Source organism: Lygodium microphyllum, chromosome 4 (genome assembly GCF_053477565.2).
Source record: "Lygodium microphyllum isolate KBCC chromosome 4, Lygodium_microphyllum_v1.1.10, whole genome shotgun sequence".
NCBI lineage: Eukaryota > Viridiplantae > Streptophyta > Polypodiopsida > Schizaeales > Lygodiaceae > Lygodium > Lygodium microphyllum.
Window position 1 is genome coordinate 66,991,084 of NC_141138.1, and position 24,480 is coordinate 67,015,563.

The window sequence follows — 24,480 nt, forward strand, 5'->3', positions numbered from 1 at the left end:
CAAGAAATGTGCCATGCATAGGTCCATTGACTTGCACAACAATTGTTGTTCACTTATCTTTCTCCTAGCCGCGTGCAAGTTAAAATGATGTAGATATTGCCCTTGATGGCCGCAACATGATAGAGAAAGATAGATTGTGAAAACTAGAGAGAGAGGGTGGGGGGGGGGGGACACTGCTTTTCTTTAATGCAATGCTATCTTTGGCAGTTTATTTGGTACCATAATCTCCACCAGTTTGTTTTGGCAGTTTATTTGGTATCCTCACAATGCCCCATATGGGTACAATCACAACTCCACAGGTTTGCTTTGGTAGTTTATTTGCTACCCTCACAATGTCCCATACAAGTACAATCATAACTCCATTGATTCGTCCCCAAGAATTGAACCTAGCATCTATGCTACACACACGAGTGCATTGCTCTAAATGTTGTTGGCTGGGACAGGATGCTCTTCATAAATGGTTGTGGTCTACATCAATTTGACAAGTGCATGTAGTACCCCCTCAAATAGGGATACTCCCTTGACCGGCTGAAGTCCCGATGAAACCATCGAACAAGTCCATGCATGCCTAATGTTACGTACAAGTGAATGGATCAGCGAGTTAGCGCGTGTCCTGGCTCTGAGACTACCCTGAAAGATCTTGTGATTAGCAAGATGCTTAGACATCGACACGTGGACTAAGCGGGTCCCAGCTTGGACAGACAGAGACACACCTGTCGCCTAGGGTTCTTGCTAAGAAGAAGGAAGAAGATGAAGAAGCGGCAGCAGAAGCAGATACGGAAGAGAAGAGGAACGGAGCGCCATGGCATCATCCCGCCTTGCTGCCCCGTTGAAGAGCCTGGGGTCTCGCCTCTCGTCGCCTGCGTGTGCATTTCCTGTCCTTCATCACAGCAGAAGCTTCCAGACCTACAGTTTGCCGGACCTTCCCTACGATTATGGCGCCCTCGAGCCTTACATCAGCGGGCAGATTATGGAGCTTCACCACAGCAAGCACCATAAGACTTACATCACCAATTTCAATGCTGCCTTGGAGAAACTGCAAGGTGCCAAGGATCCGCAGTCCATAGTCGCGCTGCAGAGCGCTCTCAATTTCAATGGTGGAGGTAAGTGTTTCTCTTTTCCTATTAATCTGAATGAGAGTGCTAGTTTTTCTGTCGTTTATTAGCATCACAGAGGGCAAGCTCTGGGAATTCACGTCTGGGAAAATGAATTTTGGATTGGTGGCTGTTTTTTCTTAGAACACTGCATCTACATTTGGAAGGTTCTTTCTGAAGTAACGGCATTGAATTCTCATATTGGATTGGTGTTTACATGATCCGGTCAACGATTTAGATCTGAATGCATCTTTCTTTCTGCTTCATATACTTTACACAAGAGCCTTCAGAGGATTTCCAAGCCTCATGCAGCGATTATTTTCACCATTTTATGGAGAAGGTCAAGCCCTGATTCGACTATTTTATACGAGTTCTAACAATGTGGCTGTTTTCTCTCCTCACCATGCTTGTTCTCTCTTAAACTTCACAAACATTCTTAATTTTTGTCGCTTTGGCCTTTACCATAGCAAGATGGGCAAGCAGACTTTTAAAGCTCTTAGATACAAACTAGGTGGACTAACCAAGTTGGACGTTAGTATTCTAACATCTTTCTTTGACTGTGGGTTGGCTTTTATTCTAGCAAGGGAAATGGATTAAGTAGATACAAATTAGGTGGAAGAAACAACATGAAACCTGAGGTTGCAATAACTCCTCGTAAAGCTTGAAAGACCACATTTAAGTTGAGTGTACTTTTTAAAATCCCTTGCCTTGATAACGAGATGTGAGTCTATTATACTTTAGTAACTTCAAAGGTTGTTTACTAACGAGAAACTTTGGCTTCTAATTCTTTTAATTAGAAACTAGGTTTAGGGTATCCCCACTTATAAGCGTTTTAAAGTCTCGATAGACATTGGAGTGCCAATGTGGAATACTTGCACTAAAACAAACCATGGTCTAGTGGACAAGTACAAATCCGGTTATGAATGTTGAAATAAGTGAGAGGGAGTTGTGAGGGGCACTATTTGGCATGGTAGATAATGTGCATGAAAGGTGAGAGGAATCAGAAAGACATGTGGAATTACCATGGTGTTACAAGTCTAGTTATAAGTGAAGTTGTATTGGGGATACACAAAGGAGTAGTTCATAACCAAACCCTTAATATGGTGAAGGTTCTAGAGTGATTTCTATAATTGTAAGAGGTGCATTACTAGAAAAACGAAGTAGATTATCTTTGAGATTGTTCACTACGTTGATTCATATTTGACACAATATTAACCAAAACAAGCAACAAAGAAGCATGTGAGACTTGACTCAGAGCCCTTTGCGACTATTTGTTGGAAAGTTGAAACATGAATGCACGCTACTTTTTGTCTCATATGTATCACAGTCAACAAAGTTGAAACGTGAATGCATGTTACTTTTTGTCTCATATGTATACTTGAATGTGAGGGATTGTGATGTTTGTGTAGTATAATCTCTTTGTTTCTAGCATAGAGCTATACAACCATATGCTCTAGTGAGTCCAAGGTACTAAGATACTATCATAGTATTCAACATTTTGTTATAAATATTTATGAGTATATATTTGTTTGTAAGTCTCGAGTGTTTTACTCTCTTTTCTCACTTTGTTCAATAGACCTTGGTATGGAGGTCATGACCCTAAGTTTTGTTCAGAATGTGTAATTGTTTTGCAAATATGTGTTGATAATAGCTTTTGTTTGTTGGTGGTTTAACTTTTGAGAATATGTGCTTTTACAGTGATTTGGGGATTAGAGACTTAGCGATTAGATAGATTAACTTGGCATTTCCTACAAGAAATGACAGGTAGAGTAGTTTATGATGTTAAGAAGACTGCTAGGGTTTACACTGAGGATACACAGAGTGTATGATCACGACAAAAACACAAAGACACAGACACAAATATAGACACAGAGGACAAATCTCAAGCCCTAAATGCAAAACTCAAAACTCAAACCCTAAACGCAAAACTCAAAACTCAAACACAAATAGAAGAAGGGAGAGAGAGAACACAACTTTGAAGTGAATGAATGCTGTAAATGAATGTAAGAGTGTGCTCAAGGGCAGAGCAATGCCAGAGTGTGACGTCCGCCAAAGACGGATCCCAAGTTTATGACCACCGGTCGGAGTGTAGGAGTGCTGAATAGTGAATGGCAGTAGGCTGGTCACCAAAACGCAACAGTCTGGAGGTTGGAAACTGGTAAATGCAGCAATGTACCACCGATCGGGGGCTAGAAACTGTGCACAGTTTGCTGTAAACAGCAGGCTGAAACAGTGTTTGAGAGTGTCAGGGTCTGCAATGCTGAAATTGCAGGTTGGCTGACCTTGGAGATAATGGACAACAGATTGAACAACAGTCTAGGACAGTTTGGAGTAATCGACAGTAGCTGAGAGTAGTCGCCTACAGCAATGGATAGGGTGAAGATGATGTGGTTGCAGTCGATGATGGTTGGACAGCAGATGGAGGTGGGCTGCAGGTTGGAAATTGGGCGCCAATAGCAGCAGAGGGTGTGTGGGCTGGTGTAACCTGCAAAACAAGGATGATGGCTGAATGGAGGCAGCCTGTCTATTTATAGATGTGGAAGGGCGCTCCAAAAATTAGGGTTTCCACTAAACTTTCTTGAACCGCTCCTTGTTTTAGGGTTTCTACTAAACTCTCTCGAACCGCTCCCCGTTTTAGGGTTTTACTCTAAAAGAGCATTTTTAGTGTGTTTTGGGGCTGTTTAAGAGACTAATGAGCAAGTAATGCATATTTTAGCTCAACACCCCCTCTTAGGCCCAAAACTGAGCCGAAAGATAAGGCCAACCATGGTGATGTGTATGTACCCCAAGGCGTCCCACCCCAAAGCATCCAAGGCATCGGACAAAGGATACACGTCGGCTGCCTAGTGGCCTACTAAGACTATAGAGGCGATGGTTATCTTACTAAGGCAATCCAAGTAGTCACCCCAGAGAGGACAGGGCATTGGACAAAGGGTGCACATCGGTTGTCCAGTGACCTACCAAGCCCTACAAAGGCGGATGGAACTACATGGAACTTTTGTGCGTTTTTTTTTTCTTTGAGTAAGTGTGGTAAATTTTATGGGATGCAGCCGATTGAGGAATAGTGACCCAAAAGACGGGAGTAGGGAGGGTACACCAAACACATTACAAAACAGTACAAGCTAACCCATCCACTTAGGGTATCGATGACGAGGAAAAGTAGGTGATGAGGTATCCATGTGATGAAGAAGGATGGTGGTGCGGTAACAACAGCTGCTGGTGGAATAGCTTAGGATCCGCTCAAGTGGTGCTCTGCACAATGAGATGCAAAGTATGCTACATGCTGAAGAATGCTTATGCAGCAGATGCCACTTGGACAGTGTCCCTTATGGGAAAATTGTGTTAGCGAGATCAGGTCCTGGTCGGGCAGCCAGTCGGGACTGCACAATCGGAATGCCACGTGGCAGTCCGACTTGATTCAGGACAGTCGGTTGCATTTAATGCAGTCGACCTGCATTTATTGGGTGCCTGGTTTTAGGCTATTTATAGTCGACTTTTCAGCAGTCTTTACCCACTTTTGTACGTAGGTTCCAGGCTAGAGATACGTGCAGATTCCGTCTCTGTTCGTAGATTTCAGATAGGAGATCGTGCAGATTGCAGCGGACTTCGAGGTGAATAGCAGGTTGCATCGTCGAGGTGAAGACACGTACTCCAACGCACTGCGCCCGTGTATATATCTGTATATCTTTGTATACAGCACACTTATACAGCAGATCTTCATCTTCCACTGTCTCTTTCTCTCTTCTCTCTCTGCGTTCTCTCTCTTTCAGTCTTACGCTTCCGCACTGTTGCACTCTGATATGGTATCAGAGCAGTGTAGAAGGGTTGGCTGAGTGGAGAACCAATTTGAAGAAGAGTTTTCATCGCGACACAAGGTTGCGTTTGAGGGCGAGCAGGAGGGCTGCGACTCGGAACAAGGCTGAAGCGAGCGTGGGCGCGCGGGAAAGGAGTCCAGTTGGTGGATTTGCTGCTGTTTGCTGCTGTTTGAAGAGAAGGAAGGTTGAGTTTTCAGTCTTCAAGTGCATGTTTTGTTTTTTTTTCATCGCCTCTGGCGGGTGAAGAAGGTTCGGGACGCGGAAGAAAGAGCCCTAGCAGGCTGCGCTTTCACAGTCAAAGGGGGCTGCTTTTGCGTTTGTGAAGGCATTACAGGTGAAGATGTCTACAGAGATTGACTTGGAGTTCCAGACGATCATGGATCGGAAGATACCTGTCTTACCGGCTCTTCCCGCAGATCAAAAGCGTCGATGGCGACAATTACCGCATCTGGCGCGTGATGATGTTGGCCATCCTTGAGTCTTATTATGAAGGTGTGTGGTGAAGGCACAGAGTGAGTACAACAGGAGAGCAACTCGGGTGGTTTGCAAAGGGGAGGACATTGAGCTTTTGTATGATAACTTCATGGGCTTTTAACTATGAAGGCTATTAGCATGAGTTGCAATTACTTTTATGGATTGTGGAAAGAATCTCTTATCATGGCGATGGAAATGGTTTTTAACAAGGATACTATTAATGAAATCTACTCCCACTTCACTCTCACATGGGGGGACACTTCAATTGTTTGGTTGAAGGAGGGGAATCCATGGGCAGGACTCACGACGTGCTTTTGTAGGGCACTAGTGACAAGCATCGAGGTTTGACTATTTCCACCTTTTGTGATAAGGGATCCATTATGATCAACATCAACATTAGTATTTTTTCGAGGCACCTTGGTGGCCGTGGTGTTATCTATTATGATGTTACAACTTTTGGAAGATCATTGTTGTGGGGTATGGGACATGTGGGGTCCCTAGGGATTGGCATGCTTTCCATCATTGTATATTCATTGTTATGATCTTTGATGATTGGAGAGAGGTTGTTAGTTTATTACATATCATTGGCTTTAGGCACTATGTTTAGTCTTTAGTCGAGTGTTGGATAGAGGTAGTTGGATGACCCATTTTATGGATTCTTCAGTTTTATCTATTAGTAGATGTACTTTTCTAGGGCAACACCAACAACAGTATCTTTTCGAGGCACCTTGGTGGTGGCTTGATCACCCAATGCTTGGGTATCCATGGACCTAGCTGATTGTCATTGTCTATATGTATTATGATGTTATAACTTTTGGTAGATCATTGTTGTGTGGTATGGGACATGTGGTGGTCCGTAGGGATTTGTATGTTTTCCATCATTGTATATTTCATTGTGTTGCTACTAGACTTCTGTGCAACAATGAGAGTTGCATAGCTTTGGCATGGAATCTTGCTTTCCATGCTAGGATGAAGCATATAGAGATACAATATCATTACATTCATGAGAAGCTCTTGGATGGGACCACAGATGTGGAGTATTGTAAGATGAATAATGCGGTAGATTTGTTAACCAAAGCATTTTCTCTAGCTGTTCTTTGTGAGCATTCCAAATCCTTGAGCCTTATGCCGCTTTCAAGTTTTGAGAGGGGGTGTTAGAGATTTGGTCATCCTAGGACGGGCACAGGCTGTGTTAGGAGAGTTTAGGGCAGATTTACCTAGTTTGGAGCAGGTTGGACAGTCTCAGTGCAGTCGCTAGCATTTATTGCGCAGTTTGGGCACGGAGGACAGGTGCCATGTGGCAGCCAGGCAGTGATCAGAGCAGTTTGATTATCTTATCATTGGTTTTTATCAGTTTGCTGCAGTGGGCCAATTTTCAGCCTGGCCGACCTGCTGCACTTTATTATTTTATTGTAGGCTATTTATAGCCAGCCTGCTCGAGGGTCACATACATTCAGTTTTCAGTTTTCTGCAGGTGAGAGAGAGAGAGCCCCAACTGGTGATACTCTGGATTCCGACAGCCAGCTGTACAGATTCTTCTGGAGTCTTGAGTATTCACACTCTGCAATCTTTAGGATTCTACTCTTTCTCTCCCCGCTTGCATTTGCTGCACAGAGAGTTGGGTGGCCCATTTATACTTTCTTTAGTTGTCTTTGTTAGTTGACTTGTTTTTTGTGTAGTCACCTCCTACTTATGAGCCTCTAGTCTAAGGAAGGCTCGGACATTAGGAGCTTTGATATTATCATTGTTTGTCATATTATGTGTTTTAGACATGATATTAGTGTCAGAGTGCAGTGATGCGGAAGCGTAGGACAAAGAATGAGAGAGAGTGAACACAGAGAGAAGAGAGAGAGAGAGAGAGAGAGAGAGAGAGAGAGAGAGAGAAGGAGACAGTGTACACGCAGAAAATCTGCGGTGTAGTATGCTATATAAGAGTGCAGAAATACACAAGGGAGCAGAGGAAATATCTGCGTATGTCTTCGACTTGATGACCTCGATCTCCGTCAGCCCGAGCATAGTCTGTCTCAGCCAACAGATCTTCAAGATCAGAAACTGAAATCACTGAAGAATGAATAATCAAGTGTGCCACAAGAACTGGCTATAAATAGCCAAGAAATAATAAAAAACAGCATCAGGTCGGCTGCATTAAGTGCAGCCGACAACAGAAAACTGGCCGACTGTGCAGCCGACACTGCACTGCTGACGTGGCACCTCCTCTGACGTACTGTCTGACGTGGCACTGACTGTCCAGGAAATGACTGGCTAACAATTAGTGCATCTCGTTTTGGACACTGTATGCTGACTTGGGTGCCCACATTTTGGGTGTGGCCTCTTGCATATCAGTTGGGCCCCTAGTTCTCCTACATAATAGGAAGCCTGCCGCCCTCATTCATTCATCCATTGTGATCATTCAGCCAGCCCTTTTCATTCTCTTTCATCCCCTTGTTACCATTTGGTGCCCTCGCTGATGCTTAGAGCTGCATGTTGGGGCTGACCATTGCAGCCTTGTGTCTTTCAGCCATGGTAGTCATTTTGTTCCTTCTCTCCTATGCTGATTCAGTCTCCTCCTCCTCTATATGTTAGCTTTCCTTTTTACTGCGCACTCTCACATGGTATCAGAGCCAAGTTGGGAGCTGGAGGCTTTGAAGAGGAGCACCTGTGCACTCTCCACAACCAGCTGGGCATCATCTCTGAAGCGCTGCAGACCTTTCCTTTACAGTGTTGCAACTTGCTGTGCAGGGCGGCCTGATTTCAGCCTTTTCAGGCTTTGTAGATACTGGATCACTACTCTACAGGCCGTGTTTTGTGCAGACCTGCTTTCCCTCACCTGTGTTTTATGTATGGGCAGCCACCCTTCTTTCTTGGTGGCTGTCTCCTCAGGCTGTGCCCGTTTGTAACAGGCAGGTGCCTTTATACTGAGTTTTCTGGCCTGGGACTGTTGTCACAGCCAGGTATCAATTCAGATCTATTGGGTGGCTCAATCTGCACCCTGGATGGCATCATATCAGGCAGGGCAACCTTTGTCCAGGTGGACAGACAACTTCCTGCTGCATTTTACCCAGGCAGACAATCTCTATCACTGGGTGGTGTGATTTCTGAGCTGATGTCAGTCTTTGCAGATTGATAGCCTGTTTTTCAGCAGGGTCTCATCATTTTGGGTACCTTTGGTCATCATCCAGCTCTTAGTTGGCTGTGTTTTCAGGGCTAGGACCTGTTTCTACTTGCGTTTTCTGCTCAGCCTACTTGCCTAGCATTGAATTGCCTCCTGCCTTGGATACTCCCCATCTACACTGCTGCACCCCTGTCATTTGTTAAATAGCATGTCAATGAACCCTGAACATGTGGAGATCAGATGTGCAGCTTCTTTTCTTATAATTTTTTGTAGGTTTTCTTGAAGGACATTTGTGGCTGATGTGTGATTGGGGAGATTGAACAACTAAGACCATGAAGACCGGCATTCACAAAGCTGCGACCATGAAGATTGTCGATGGACCATGATCGGTTGACCGCCATCTTATCACTCTCTCCCTTCTTAGTCTTCTGGGGCTACCATTCCTCTTTTGGCAGAGATGATACTCCTTGTGCAGGTGCTATCCTACCCTCTCTTCCTGACTATGCGAAGCTAGACAGGATGAACTACCCTCTATAGTCATGCAAAGTCAAGTGCATCAAGGGGATTTTGAGGAGTTGTGCCCAGCTCCATTTTTGTTTCACCATTTTAGACTTGGGTGCCCTATTTTTGTTGTACTGATGGACCTGGAATTCCTTGCTAGTTGTCTATGCGAACACTGCATGTTCAACCACCTGAACTTTTCATGATGAAGGCATGCATATCAACAATGCTTGTACGTCTATCAGGCAGTCTCAGCTTTCTTCAGTATTATACTGAAGATCTAGGTGCTCATGAATCATCTGCAATAGCATTTAGTTGGTTTTTTATTGTACTTTTCAGCAGGTAAAGTTTCTTTGTAGATTGCAATTTTCGATAATGTTGAATCTGCCCTGGAACCCCTCTAGTGATGATTGAAGCTCATACTTTTCATCATCCCTAAGATGAGTTTCTATGTCCTCTTTTGTAGTAGTGTACAGTGTTAGCTACAGAGCACCATACACCAGGCTGGGATTGCACAATTAACCATACATGATTAGCATTCCCCCCCACCCCCCCAACTCCCCCTTCCCTTTTCTGCCCCTATATTAAAAAGATTCTGAGGGTTTGTGATACAGAGCAACATGCAACTCCTTTTGGCAAGTCAAAGTTGCACCTTTCCCTCCCTTGGAAGGATCGTCTCAAACATCAAATTTCCACTGGTCTATTGCAAATTGAGTTTATATAATACATGTTTTTTATATGAACAGTTAATGTTATTTGATTTCTGCTGTGTGTTCTGCCACCTCTACTCATAGCTCCATCTCATCAATGGAACATGTCCTGTTCCCTCTCCTGATTGTTTATTTGTTGTGGCTTCCTTTGTAGGCCATATCAACCACAGCATTTTCTGGCAAAATTTAGCCCCACCTAACGTAAGTGTTTCTCTCAAATATATGTATTTGAATTTTGCATGGCTTTACTATCACTGATTCAGGGGACAGGTAAACTAAATTAGATTGAATAGAGATTGCCTGTGTATAAGTTTCACTGATTCATACTTAAGGTATCTTGTGCACTCTTTTTAATTCTGTGAGACAATTGTGTTCATGTTGCATCTTAACTTGTGAAGAATGCTCTTTTTTTTTTCCAGAAAGGTGGAGGTGAGGATCCGAAAGGTCCCTTTGCATCAGAAATTGATACTCAGTTTGGCTCATTGGACAACCTTAAATCCAAGATGAATGCAGCTGGTGCTGCTCTTCAGGGATCTGGTTGGGTGGTACATGGCACTCACACCTGCTTTTCTTCAGTGAAGATTTATGTTTCACTGTTTTCTTTCCTCGTGTTAGTTGTTCATAGTTAGTGCACTGTGATTTATAGTGGCTGGGGCTGAATAAGGAGCTTAAACATCTTGTTGTGGAGACTACTGCCAACCAGGTGCAGATTCGGCTCCCACATCAGTTTCCATTACCTTGCTTTAGGCCAACCTTGAATGCTGGAGGGGATATGTTATTTATATGCTTTTTTGTTGGTCCCTTTGCTCTCCTGCAGGACCCCCTGTCCAACAAAGGTTTGGTTCCCTTGCTTGGAATTGATGTGTGGGAGCATGCATACTATCTACAGGTTTGCATTGACCTAGTGAATGTATGTTCTAAAGCTGAAGCTTTTTCCCATTTTGACTAGAAGTGCTCCTGTATTTGCAGTACAAAAATGTGCGTCCAGACTATCTTAAGAACATTTGGAAAGTTGTAAATTGGGCAGACGTAGCTTCTCGTTATGAAAAGTCTCTGTAAAGTCTGCTTGAATGCAATATGCTTATGGATGCTTGGCCAGAGCATACTTGGAGGCTATGTCCGAGAATGTTTTGGATATCTCCAAAATGGTGCATGGTTGGCAAGGCTCTGGCAAGGCTCCAGCCACTTCACAAGGGGTTTGAAACACTAGGAGAGAGAAAAGTAAAGGTCCACTACAAGAAATAAAGTCCACTTTTGAAGGTTGTAGACGAGTCTGCAGAAGAATGTGCCCTAGTTGAGGAGAAGTTGTGGCATTCGTCCTTTTTCAAACCGTGCCTTGTATAGATGCATAATTGAGATACTTTCGTATAACATATTTGAAGCATGGTGCAAAGATCCTGTTTAGTACTCTCATATGCTCTTGTCAACGGTTGCTTTCTGATGCATGACTGTGATGTGTGGATTCATAAGGAGAGTTGGTTTACCATTCACCAAAAACATGTGTTACACTTCTAGCTGAAGTTATTATTTATGATCCCTCCATGCCATTGGTAACTACTTAATAAGATTGATGAACTGTCGGATGAACTAGTTGAAATAAGTGCTAAAGGTTTTGGTGGCTTGTGGTCCTCCACGATTCCTTTTTTGGAAGTTTTCTTGTGTCAACTGAGTTTGGTAGTCTCTTGATGGTATTTTACCTCAGGAGTTTAAACCTATTCAATTTGAAAGGCTTGAAGTTTTTGAAAGGCAGCCTTGGATTTCCCAAGGCATACTCTAATTTTATGGGGCAAATCTTCTAGCAGACTACTTTTGAAAGATACCAGAACTTTTAAGGCTCTATCCCGGATGGGAATAATTGAAGTCTTTATGTATTATGTCATTGTCACTCTCATGCTGTAAACCCAAATTACTTGCACGTACACATACTTTGACATAAGCTGGAAATGTGACTATATACGTGGGCACTTTTATTCTCTTCTATTAGTGACTCTCTTTGGTTTTAATAACATAAGTTGATAATCATGCTTATATTCAATCGTATATGTTCACTCATTGGTTCTAATTATTCACCTCTTATATATACAACCAGCTTTTGACAATGATAGCAATGCGGTGTCTGTTGGCGATGTCCTTAATGCAGCACATAATATGTTTCGCATACAAGGCATTTATTCCTGGAGCAGCAGTTAGCAATAGCATACAAAGTTGGTAAATTTTATTTTAGACGTTTCCATGTTACAAATAAAACCTTTGGAACTTTCCGGTTATGGCAAGGTAGCACATAATTCACAAATACCGTGTTTCTAGTGGCAGATGCCAGTCAACAATATTTTTAACGTTTTCATGTCACAAAACATCCCTAGTATTTACTAGTCATGGCAAGTTAACACATAGTATATTTCACCACTACTACACGCATCTAGTGGCACAATTGCTAGTTCACAATATATACTACGAGAGCCAAAACCTTATCAGAACAGCCCATGGCTGGGGGCAATCAAGGCTCTTTACCAACTTAAAGAGGGAGTCTCTTTGCCTCATCTCTCGAGGACTCAACACGCATCTAGTGGCACAATTGCTAGTTCACAACGTATACTATGAGAGCCAATACCTTATCAGAACAGCCCATGGCTGGGGGGCAATCAAGGCTCTTTACCAACTTAAAGAGGGAGTCTCTTTGCCTCGCCTCTCGAGGACTCAACACGCATCTAGTGGCACAATTGCTAGTTCACAACGTATACTATGAGAGCCAATACCTTATCAGAACAGCCCATGGCTGGGGCCAATCAAGGCTCTTTACCAACTTAAAGAGGAGTCTCTTTGCCTCATCTCTTGAGGACTCAACACGCATCTAGTGGCACAATTGCTAGTTCACAACGTATACTATGAGAGCCAATACCTTATCAGAACAGCCCATGGCTGGAGGCAATCAAGGCTCTTTACCAACTTAAAGAGGAGTCTCTTTGCCTCATCTCTTGAGGACTCAACACTGACCGAGATGGAATGCCACTAATGCTCGTCACCAAATGACAAAATTCCAGCATCGGGCACTAAAGGCTAGAACAGCTGCTATAAAGACACCCTACCTTGAAGAAACTGGTTGAACCTTTGTTGTGTCAAGCCAAGCCCTAGTGGGCATCCTTGGTGGCCAATGGGAAGGTCTTAGGTGGTTTGATGTCCTTTCTTGCAAAAGACTCCAAGTCAAAATTGGTGGATTAGACCTTTTTCACAGCATGATTAAGGAGTGGAGTCATTGCTTAGTGAGGTTGATTGGTGTGGGATGCAGGACGGATGTGGTGACCCTAGTCCTTTGAGAGTTATTTGGCTCTCCCTTGAAGCCTTTGAAGGAGATTACCTACCAGTTGTTGATCAACCTGGACTTGCCAAATGTATGTTTTTCCTGGAGTGGCATGCGTCGTTGGGGAGACCAATGGGAGAAGAATGAATCTTGTTGGTACTGAGGTTGAAGCTAAAAGGTGGTTTGGGTTCATTGACAGAGAGGTGATGTGGTTGAGAAGAACATTCTCAAGGCTTAGCAATCATGGCCTACCTCCTACACCCCACGAGATGTTAGCTTGCTGAAATGCTTTCAGATCGACGGGTAAATCTTTGGAAGTTGCCAAAGGAGGGTGTGGCTTTAGAGGAAGAGACACAAGACACATTCTTAAGGTGTATGAGTATTGGAAGAGGATTTGTCTTAGGACCAAGATTAGAACCTAGAAAAGAAGAGGCAAGTGGGTTTGGGGAAGTACTCTTTCCCATAGATTGAACATGGGCCTTTGGAAAACTACAGTGAACAAATGGTCGACACGGGAGTGTCTTTCTAAGTCTAGTAGACATTCTCTTTGTGTTCTCTACAAATGTTATGTGGAATCAATCCAACAGTGTCATGAAATCGAAAGTATTGGAGGGTGATTATGAATTGGGTTGAGAGGGTTTTGTGAACAAAGTTAGTTTTAAAGCAGCTTTGTTTGGTGATTATGGGCACTATGGGCACCTCTATGAGGCAATAGCAGAGTGGTGATAATTTGGAATATATGGAACTTTAGAAATAAGCAGCTCTTAGATAAGCCTTTTGTTAGAGGCTTTGATGTACTTGCACTTGCAAAGCTTTTAGTGATTGAGATTGGGTTGGTGATGTAGATACTAGGTAGTCTACTAGTGGACACTTTCTTTTTGGCCTTTTATGCATTTCATGGCTAAGAAAGAAACTATTAGTTGTCGTGTGTCTTGTGTGGCCATCTCCTACCTTTGAGCCTCGGTGAGAATTAGACAGGGACATTAGAAGCTTTAACATTGTTTTGTCATTTTATGTGTTTTTGACACTTTAGATGGAGGGCACATTAGTGAGATGTAAGGATGAAGTGTTGATTGTTTTTAAGGGTTTAGGGAAGAAGCCTATCTTTGAGGTTGGCTTTAAGTTTTTTGTTAAAAAGCAATAACTATTTCAACAGTGGACTTGTCGCCTTTTTAGGTTGATGTACATATCTTTACATTAATATTACTTTTGCATTATAACACTATAAAAAGCAATATATACTATGATGCTAAATTTTATTTGAGCCTTATTGTGCTACAAACAATACCTCTGGAAAATTATGGCATTGAAATTTCAGAAATGTTTGTTTCAAGCTTAGTTTGATCTAGTAATCCTTCAAAGGTTGACGTGTGTGATGTTCTTAGCTTATCATTGAGGGAGCTAAATTTAGTGCGTCTTAGCTTATAATCAAAGAAGCCTAAATTTAGTGTTGCTTTGAAGGTTGAGGCCTTGTCTTGCCAATAGTCTTTTTTTCTATAGGATTAGGGAGGGCTATTCTTGGATTATATGGACCTGCCAAAAGCATAATTTCTTGGGAAAAAAGAAAAACAACTTCTAGGACCTAAAGAATTTATTAGTACACGTTTAAAAGCTTGGACTATGTGGATATTAAAGATGCAATCCTAAAAGAAATCATGATGTACCATGCTCACTAAAAAACACCAATTATATAACATGAACAGTGAACGGTTTTGGAGAGCTTTTGCTAACTTGAATATTTTGAAGCTACCATGAACCAAGCTCCATATTGTACCTTAGCCCAAAGATGTTCTAGATTGATGGGATGTATCCAAAGGCCTTACCTAGGCAAATATGGACAGTTGGGGCTTATATGACCCATTTCATTGTAGATATGGCATGTTTTTGGTTTTCCTCTCCCTCCTTGCTGCCTCACATCTTCACCATATGCATTCTGAGACCGTGGTCTCAATCTTGCTCTCCTCCGTTTCTTCATAACATGGATTCTTAAATCCCACTTCTTACAGATGGCTCTATCATTGAAGTTTCCTCCTTTTGGGGTACCTGCATTGAAGGTTCTCTTGTGGTACAACACTAGGGATCATAGAAGAGACTTAAGGAGATTGTTCCACGTTCAGTTGTCTGCAACTAACCATCTTCCATTCCTTCTCATTCACAATCTTCACAGCTTTTTTTTACATCTTTGGTTTCTCCAATTCCACCTGGAGAGATTAGGATCCTCAAATCCGTTAATTAAAGTAATGGGTAAATGACAATTTATGGGCATGGAATCTAACAAAGAAAACGAGTAGGGTTTGTTGAATGCAATCCGAGAGAGCGTATTGACTTGAACCTTGTGTGTAAAGAGGGTATGGTTGGTCGTTTTAACAGACAGGGACCTTCATGTGTTAACCAATCCAAGTCTCCTACTTCTAAGCCATCAAAAAACCCATCTCACAAATAGACTTAACAGCCTTAAATGAATTACAACCGGAAAATCTCACTGAAAATTTAAGGTAGCACAACCTTGCCTTTCATATTAAAATGCAAGTGCAATCTTATCATCGCATTTCTGATCCTTCTAGTGATTAATTGGACTGTGTTATTCAGTAAGGTTCATCAAGCAGTGAACTTATTGTTCTCAGGAAGCTCTATGGAAGTTCCAATAAATGATGTCAGGAAAGCAGATAAAGAGTAAATACCATGCAAAAGTCTGTACAAGTCGCAGAAGCTGAAAAAGCCTATTCATGCTTCCATGCATAAAGAAGGAAGGAAAATCCAAATGATCCATGAGAAGGAGGAGGCTCTTTATCTCTAAAACTGCTACTACTTGGCCATTGCAGCACTGAGGCACAAGAAGCCTCAAGGGACATATTCTTTTTGTCTCCATGCTTGCAAGCCTGAGATGGGCATATTACCGAAGAGGGCAAACCAACTTCCCTTAGCCAGGGCTTCTCATTAGCCTTGCATGTCTGAAACATGAACACGGCATGCCCATTGTGAGGGTTGAACAGCCAATTATGTACATCCCAAAACACTTCAATAGGAGCCCCATCAATTTGTATGGTTTGGTTGCCCCTGAATTTCCATATGAGCTGCTTCACTTGAACTACCACGCGCTTATCAACTTTGACAGACAGACAAGGGCTTGTCTCATGCCCGTTACGACATTCGATTGTGATGTCATGCACGCGTCCGCTCTCGAAGAACTGAGCTCTGGTGGTGTACACCTGCTTTCCGACAACATGCTCCTTTCGGGATAGCAGGGTAGCTTCAGCAGATGCAGCTTGGAACTTCTTCATGGCTTCCTTCTGCATGTCCCCTAGGAGGAGAACAAGTTCGTGGTCATAGACTATGGCGACAAAGAAGCCCTCCTGAGGCTCAGGTCCACCTCCATACTTGGCATTTGAGAGGTCCCAGTAGACCTCAGCTCTCTTGCCACCCATCTCCAAGCTCTTGGACCCTTGCTTCTTCCAGAACAGCCAGGGCTTCATCTCCACATTGCAGCTGTGCTGGCATGCAGGGTAGTCAATGTTCACACTGAGGCCCTGGCCCATGAGGCCCTTGCACCAAGTGATGGACATGAGCTTGTGCTCCCCTGCTGGCTTGGTCATGTACAGGCACGTGATGACATTCTGTACAGATCTGCTGCTACCTGCACCATGGGCGGTGCTGGGTGCATGAGATCCGTGGTCTCCGAAGCAAGACGGGAGGACGTCTGGCATGGTGAGAGGTGCAACGCAGAGCCCTGCTAACAGATCACTAGTGGAGATGCATGTTGGGAAGTAAGCATGCAATGCCTAATGGAGCAAGCCTGCTAACAGATCACAAGTGGAGATGCATGTTGGGAAGTAAGTATGCAATGCCTAATGGAGCAAGCCTGCTAACAGATCATCTGGGAACAAGGATGGCTTTCTGATGCAGATAATGCTGCAGTGCCTGATGCATATAAGCTGCGGATCAGTTCACTGGAATGCATTTGAGCCACAAATTCATGGCAGCAACTGTCACAGCAGCCATAGCGGAGAGCATCCCTGTGAGGCCTTTATATGATGATGCTCTTCAAGAGTGGTTCATGCAAAAGTAGTATGATGGGGAAACATGAAGAACAAACCTTATCTCTGTGAAGGTGAACTGGTGATGACAACGGTAGCTCTGATGAAGATTTGGGAAGCCAGTCTGATGCATGTGGGCAATGTCATGGATCATGGGGAAGCCATGTGAGGTGTGCTTGCAGCTCAGGGTTACATGGCCAGGACAGAGGGCGCCTCTCTTAAATCCATCCGCCGTAGCCTTCTGGAATTTGAATTTTCAATGTTACAAAAGGCTGGGGCGGCCATTCATTATTTGGGGCTTAACCAGCCTAACTGCCAACAAAAAAGTTTGCTTGCTGTCAACATCAGTGCTCACCAAAAAACAGAGGTTTGATGTGAAATGAATTCCCAAAATTTCCAAGAAAATAACCTTCAAAATTTAAAGAAGAACGTATTCATTGTACAAGGTTAACAGAGGTTTGATGTGAAATGAATTCCTATAAAATTAAAAAGAGAAACTCTCCAAAATAGTTTATTTATTTATTTTTCACATATTAATCCATATACTCTATTATTTAAAAAAACTCTTCAAATTTTAAAGAACAAGGTTTGCAACCTTGTCTCCTTTACAAACATTTCACTTGTAATGGCATATGCATGCAATTTGATTCAAAAAAATTATATCCCTCCAAAAATCTTGAGTCAAAAGTTTTTGCATTTGCTGCTACCAATACTACTATAGAACCTTCGAAATTGGAAGAAGCAAGTCTATAAGTTTATAGTATATCAAAATGTAATTTGATTGAAAATTCCCTCCAAAGTTCTGAGCTAAAAGGTTTTATCTCTGCTAATTGAAAATGCTTTTCGCTAAATTAGTCCAAATTAAATGCACTCTTCACTTAGAAAGACTTTTATTTTGGAGGTTTGAGCCCATTAAAAAAACTTTCTACCTTCACTTAGGATAAAGGGGCCAATAAAGTAGCGCCCTTCGAAAGGAAAACACACCCCACCCCAATTGAGTGACAATTTTACAAGAAAGATGTGGCTTTTTAGCCACTTAACAATATAATACGATTTAAAAATAAATAAAAATGGGCTTAACTTAAGTCAAACAATTGAGCCATGTAAAATTTTTAATATTTTAGATTTTGTAAAACCCTAAAGCAATGCATCCTCGAGTGTCACTCTATTGGCCCCTTACCGTCCCTCTTTTATGAACCTTTCATTTGTAACTAAGGCTACTTGATAAAAATATCAAAATATCCCAATATTTTTTCTTTGAGCTCTATAAAATATAAATAGTTTGATCATTAAAAAAACATTTAAATGGTTTGATCATATAAAATGTAAATAGTTTGATCATTAAAAAACATTTATGTAACTCACTTGGAAATTTTTTTTATAATGGGGGATTGTTAGATGACACTCTATTGGCCCCTTTACCTTAGAAAAACTTTTATTTTGGAGGTTTGAGCCCATAAAAGAAACTTTCTACCTTCACAATTTGCAAGTTCTTTCCTACATTTTGTAAAAGTGTGTTCTTCATACTAACTCAAGTGACTCCATATTTTGGACCTCAAAACCTTATTGCCATATATTTCAAGGGTCTTTAGTCATATCTAACAATTCACTTAACATTCAACATAGGTTTTTCTGTTGTTGAACAGTGACTACGTGTTCATGAAAAATATTTTTGGGAGCAAACAAAAACTTTCAACAACTTTTGATGCATTAGTACATCAGTAAACTTGCATGTCTTTCCCACTTGACATTGAAACCATCGTTAAAAATTTTTTGAAGGGTTTTCAACCTTTTTTTTAATAAAATTTTCTTGGTCAAATTTGCCTAACAAACTTGCAATGTCTAAAAGGCTAGCCATTGCATTTGTCTCTCTCTTTTTCTATTCATTTCGTAAATTCAAAAATGGTGTGCTTATTTACCTACTATGTCACACTTTGTGCTCCATGATTTATACGTCTTAGGTTTATTTATTCTCACGTACTATGTTATGCTTTCTGCTCCATGATTTTTATGTCCTAGGTTTATTTATTCACAATCATAAAACTTGCAAGGAGCCTTACGATCACATCACCTTTTTTAGCTTAGTGATAGTCACTTAGGCACTTTCATTGTTCTTCAAACTATATTTTACATGTTATGTGTAAGTCCTTTTTTCTGTCCATCTATTGCCCATTATCAACTTAACATTCTTAACAACTTCTTTTTGCATTAAAATAGTATTGCATTTGCTTTAACTTTGTTGTAGTAGCTGTTACAAGAAAATTAAATGTGTTCCACATTGAGCGATTGTACCTTTCAAACTCCAAACTTGTTTATACTAATAATGATAAGTGGGCCAGTCTTCCAATCATATGGCATTGTGTGCACTTGCATATCGAGAACTTTTGCTTTTAAGCTGTAAGCCATGTAGGTTAGAACTTTAATAAGTCTCATATACACATGTCCATCCATATTCATTTTCCATTAAACTTATTTTTGTACCTTTCATGCACCTACTTTCTTAATCTTTCATGCAAGTTCAAAATCCAAGGGAATATATGCCTAAAACATCTTTTCAAGGGTAAGTAGTAAGTTTTCTTGAATCTATATGTACATCGAATTGGGGGAACACAAAAAGGTTATATAGGACTTCAAATTCTCCTTGCAATTTGGTTTATCTATTATCATTAGAATCTAGTTGAGTTTGCATATTCAAGTTACTCAAGCAATTAACTATTCAAGAGCAAAATCTTTGATATGCGCTACCATGAAGGCCATAAAATGACAAAATTCAAACATTTAAATGTATATTTTGTCATCTTTCTTAACAAATTGTACACGCTAGATAAGAATCAAATCACTCCTTTGCATGTGTGTGGCTATGCTTTTACAACTTCTATTACATGGTGCCCTCCTTACTATTATACACACCAATTGATTAAGTTCACATGAATGCCTTATTTCTCCTCCTCCAAGCATACTTCATTAGCCCTTATGCTTTGGCTCTTGTGTAGATATTACCATGTATAGGCAACTGCAAAAGCAAGTAGAGTTGGATTTTTGTGTTTGTAGTTCAACTTACAAGCATCCATTTATCGGGTGAGTTCTTGACTTGACTAATGAATTGAAAAGTATAAATGGTGCTAGTTATTTGTGTATTATATAAGGGTCCATGAAATCATTGGATGATCCATTAGAATTATCTCCACCACCATTATTGTCGCCAAGAGTGCCTCTGCATCATTGGAAAAGAAGAATCCCTCTTGCTTTTTAGAACCAACAAGCTTGTTTGCTTAGGCTAGATTGAGAAGCTTGCTGATTTCGTCCAAAAGTCTATATGAAAAAAATGCAAATAGATAGGCAATTGTTGGGCTACATACACAACCATCAGGGTATCAAAATGGACTCTTATTAATTCAAGAGTGTCAACCACCTCTAACCTAGCCCCCTCATGTTCCTCTCAAACCATCATGGACTCTCTCTTCCAACTTTGAAACTAATAAATGCAATACTAAGATCGAGGTACAATGAACTTACCAATTCACCTCTTTTATTGTAGTAAAAAAACTTGTAGGCTTGTTGGTAGCTCCATGATCCATGCAATGCTCCAAAAGTTGTAACTCCATATCCTTGCAATTACCTATTGCAGTTAACGTAGAAAGGAGATGATAGAGACTCTCTCCACAAGGGGATGGAGAAAGGGAAATAATAATGTAAGAGATCCTCACTCTTAGATGCATTCTTACTCTCTCCCTCTCCTTCACTCTCAAGCAAACAAGCAAAATAGATAACAAGAAAAATATAGACTCAAATATGCATACTACACCTCATGGGATCATGATCAATTTTTTATATAATACATACTTCTTTGGTCGTTTTAGTAGTCTAGTGCAAAATTGAATAGCACACCTCATTGTGATCCTCATATCCTTGGTGGGTTAAAAAATTGCGTAGGAGTGAGCTCAGCTCACAATTAATACAATTTGCAATGGGATTGAGCACAAGAAATGATATAGTTTGTACAAGAATGAGTTTGGAGTATTGTCCCACACTTGAGAACCTAGTTGATGGCCTATGGTTGGTATGGTGCAATGCTCAGGTTGATAGGTTGTTCATGTAAGCCTAGAATGTCCTACACTTAATTTTCCCTTAGACTATGTGGTGGGGAAAAGGGATTAGGGTTGGGAGCCTATAGGTGTAATGAATAATTGTGCTTCCTTTTTTCCCCTCTTTTTTAAAATTTTTAAAATTTTGACAGAATATGTTTAAGTACTTATAAAGTTACATGGTGGTATTGCATCTTCATCATGCATAGCTTAGTCATCATGAAGTGTTGCAACGCAAGATTTAAGCACCTCCAATCCCTCTATTTATGGTTGACCCCCCTTATTTCCTCATAAATTGGCCCCATTTTCTTTAGCTTTCTTCAACCTTCCTTTATAGCTTTGCCCTTCTTCAATCTAATTGTCTAAGTGATCCTTTCACTCTTTCAATCCTTGTCATGCTGTTCTCAACCCTTCTTTAGCGTTGTCCCATTCATAGATGTGCACTATTGAGGAGATTGGTTTCAATATGTTATCCTATAGTAAGGAGCCTCTTAAGTCCATGCTTCTATGCAATGATGCTTTTCTCTTTGTGATGTGATTGTAATGTCATTTGTAGTCCTTTTCTTTTTTAGCTCTGCAAGCTTAGTTTGCATACTTTGAATTATCTATCGGTGTTGTTAAAAACCACAATAATTTCTTTTCCTTTGCTAGAGCGTTTTGCTCTTCGAGCTAGTTCTTGTTCTACTCTTTGTGAGAGTGCCTCTTATGTTTTGTGCATTTCCTCCTCATAGGATTTTTGGAGGGTTGTAGGGATGCCCTCCTTTTGTTTTCTAAGTGTTGCCTTCATTTGTTGCATCTCATTCTTTGTTTCCTTTGTAGGTAGTGGATCTTGCCTTGCTCATTTGGTAGCAATCACTCCTAGTGCCAAGGAGGGTGACAGAGTGATTGTTCCCACAATGGGCAGTCCCTCACTAGGAAGTCCTAGTGCTATATTGGCCACCTTAGTGAGATTGCTCTTGTAGTTAATGAGCCCTACTTTCATCTTTGTGTGGTGCTTGCCTTATGGTCTTGTATGAATATTTTACAAGCTCGGTCTATAGATTTGCTAATGGCATCTAATTGCAAGTCATTCAAATTTCTATTAATGATTGATATATTTCAACTTTTTTTTGGAATTTTGGCTATGAAAGAGGTTATTATATAGTTAATGAACATGTCATGGAAGACTTGTGCAACAACGCTCAAGTCCTGCTCAGAGATGATAGCAAATAGGAGTTCGTCTTGAGTCACTATATGTTTTTCTCATTTTTGTGAGACAATTAGTATTCATGCAGCCTTCTCATATTTTCCCATTACTTGTTTGATTCCTAGGGCATGTTCTATTAGTTGTGGAGTAAGTATTACCCCTGGTCATCCTTTTCTCACTCCCTTTCCAATGGCCTAGTGCATTAAATTTGGTGCTAGGGTCATTTTTAAAGTGAAATCCATGCATGTGGTTAGATGGGAAGGTTAGATGTGTACCTTGACATAAGAGTTGAGATCGCACTACTCCACCAACTTTTTGGCCATGTCATGGTTATCGATGATCTTGCTAAAATGCTTCAACAATCAAAATTGGGATTGCTTGTGCCCCACATAGGTGGTTGTGGATTTTCTTATTTGCACAACTTGACTGTGAAAATAGTTTTGTCCTTATTCCTAGGGCCATTGATGAGTATGGGTGCTTGGGCTCCCATTTCTTGTACCTAGGAATTGAAGATTCTACCATCTCCATAATAAAAAATTTCAATTAGGAGAATTTTCAAATAGTGAAGGGTATTAAAAAGAATAGAGATTAGTGAAAATGGAATTCTTTATTATCATACAATTCATTTTGGTTTCTCCCTAGGAAAATATTTGCTCTGCTTCCTAGCTTGCAGTATAAGGGTGAATGTGGTCTTGTAAGGAAGTTTGTGTGCACAAATTTTGGAAGAAATTATTTATTATTGATGTATAAAAAAGGTTTGTCAGTTCATTTATATACAAGTCATTTGGGGTTCATTATTAGGAAGTCGAATATCATAGAATTGGGGATTATATTGTACTTTGTCAAAAGAGTCCAAGCCAAAAGTTCATGCAGCTAGTATGCAAAGACATATAACAATATCGATTAATAGGTTGGGATTATATTGTAGTTCATCAAAAGAGTCCAAGTCAAAATTTTATGTGGGTAGTATGTGCAGATGTATAAAAATATCAATTAACAGATCGGGTCCTTCAAGGTGGCTAGCTATATGCAACTCTTTCTCTAGAAGGGTCTTGTCCAAGAGAGGATAATGTTTTAGTGTTGGATGGTAGGCTAGGTTCCATGAGAGAATTATGGAGTGAAGAGAGATGGCATTTAGTGAGTTGGATTATATTAAAGTGTTTTGATGGCACATTGGTGCTTTACATTGGTCATGATTCGACATCCATTGCTAGCAATGTAAACTCAATATGGATACCATTCCTTCAGAAATTGGCTTTAGGAGTTACACCTTTGTTTGAGATCATCTACCTTAGATTCATCTTGAATCTTTGTAACATGAGTCCAACTAGGGTTAGCCTTAATGCTCTAGCATTCTTTGATATTTTTGCAACACATGGCGTTTCCACGTGCTTTTAAAATGGGAGAAAACTTTAAGGATTTGGCTATTTGTGATTCCTAGCTTGATCATTTCATAAGCTTTGGTGAGTGTCTTGAATGTTGTACCTAATTGGGCAAAGCATAGTCATTGTCAGATTGATTTGCTTAGCTAGTGTTATTGCCATTTGATAGATTGATTATTAAATAGTATCTCCATTTAATAGATTGATCATTGAGTAGTATTAGGATTCAAACGAATGAGCAAGCATGGCTTCATGGCACTAGTTTGACATTGGTTGTTACTGAGGGTCCTTCCATATTTTGGCTTGGATTCAATGAGTTTTTTGTATTACATGTTTTTGATTGGGTGTGTGTCTTCTCCAAAACATTTAGTATTAGAGTAGCTGGGGAGCATGGCTTGATTGTACAAGTTTGATATTGGTTGCTACTTGGGGTCCTTTCATCTTTCGGCTTGGATTTGTCAAGTTTTTTGTGTTTCATGTTTTTGAATATGTGCCTAACTCTAGTTGTTGTGGTGGTAGGGTCAATTATAGCTATTTTTGGAATGGATTTCTCTTTTTATTAGGGGCATGAGTAGCATGCAAGTTGTCTAATTGTTGTGCCCTGCAAATGGTTGGAAGCATCTACCCTCGTGCCTATGTGATTGGTGGAATTTTGGGAGGAGTTTGGGATTCCTTTGATTTATACACCTCTTAAATTGAGGTCTCTTCATAAAATCCTTAGGCTTTTCAACTTTAGCTATGTGTTCCATTGGCTACTCATGTTGATATTTATTGATTAATGACTAGGGG

General features: G+C 40.8%; 2 protein-coding genes across 2 annotated transcripts; one reads left to right on the forward strand and one right to left on the reverse strand.

Annotated features, from left to right (window-relative positions):
- Window positions 1-735: 735 nt before the first annotated feature.
- On the forward strand, window positions 736-11,246 carry MSD1 (manganese superoxide dismutase 1). Its single transcript, XM_087676062.1, has 6 exons — window positions 736-1,103; window positions 9,861-9,907; window positions 10,126-10,251; window positions 10,353-10,409; window positions 10,524-10,595; window positions 10,676-11,246. The coding sequence occupies exons 1-6, from the start codon at window positions 803-805 to the stop codon at window positions 10,763-10,765; spliced, it is 693 nt and encodes a 230-aa protein (XP_087532188.1). The 5' UTR covers window positions 736-802; the 3' UTR covers window positions 10,766-11,246.
- A 4,323-nt stretch (window positions 11,247-15,569) lies between these two features.
- LOC148037134 (uncharacterized) lies at window positions 15,570-17,106 on the reverse strand. The gene has a single exon (XM_087676063.1). It carries the CDS (start codon window positions 16,706-16,708, stop codon window positions 15,725-15,727), a length of 984 nt encoding a protein of 327 aa, XP_087532189.1. The 5' UTR covers window positions 16,709-17,106; the 3' UTR covers window positions 15,570-15,724.
- Between the last annotated feature and the right edge of the window lie 7,374 nt (window positions 17,107-24,480).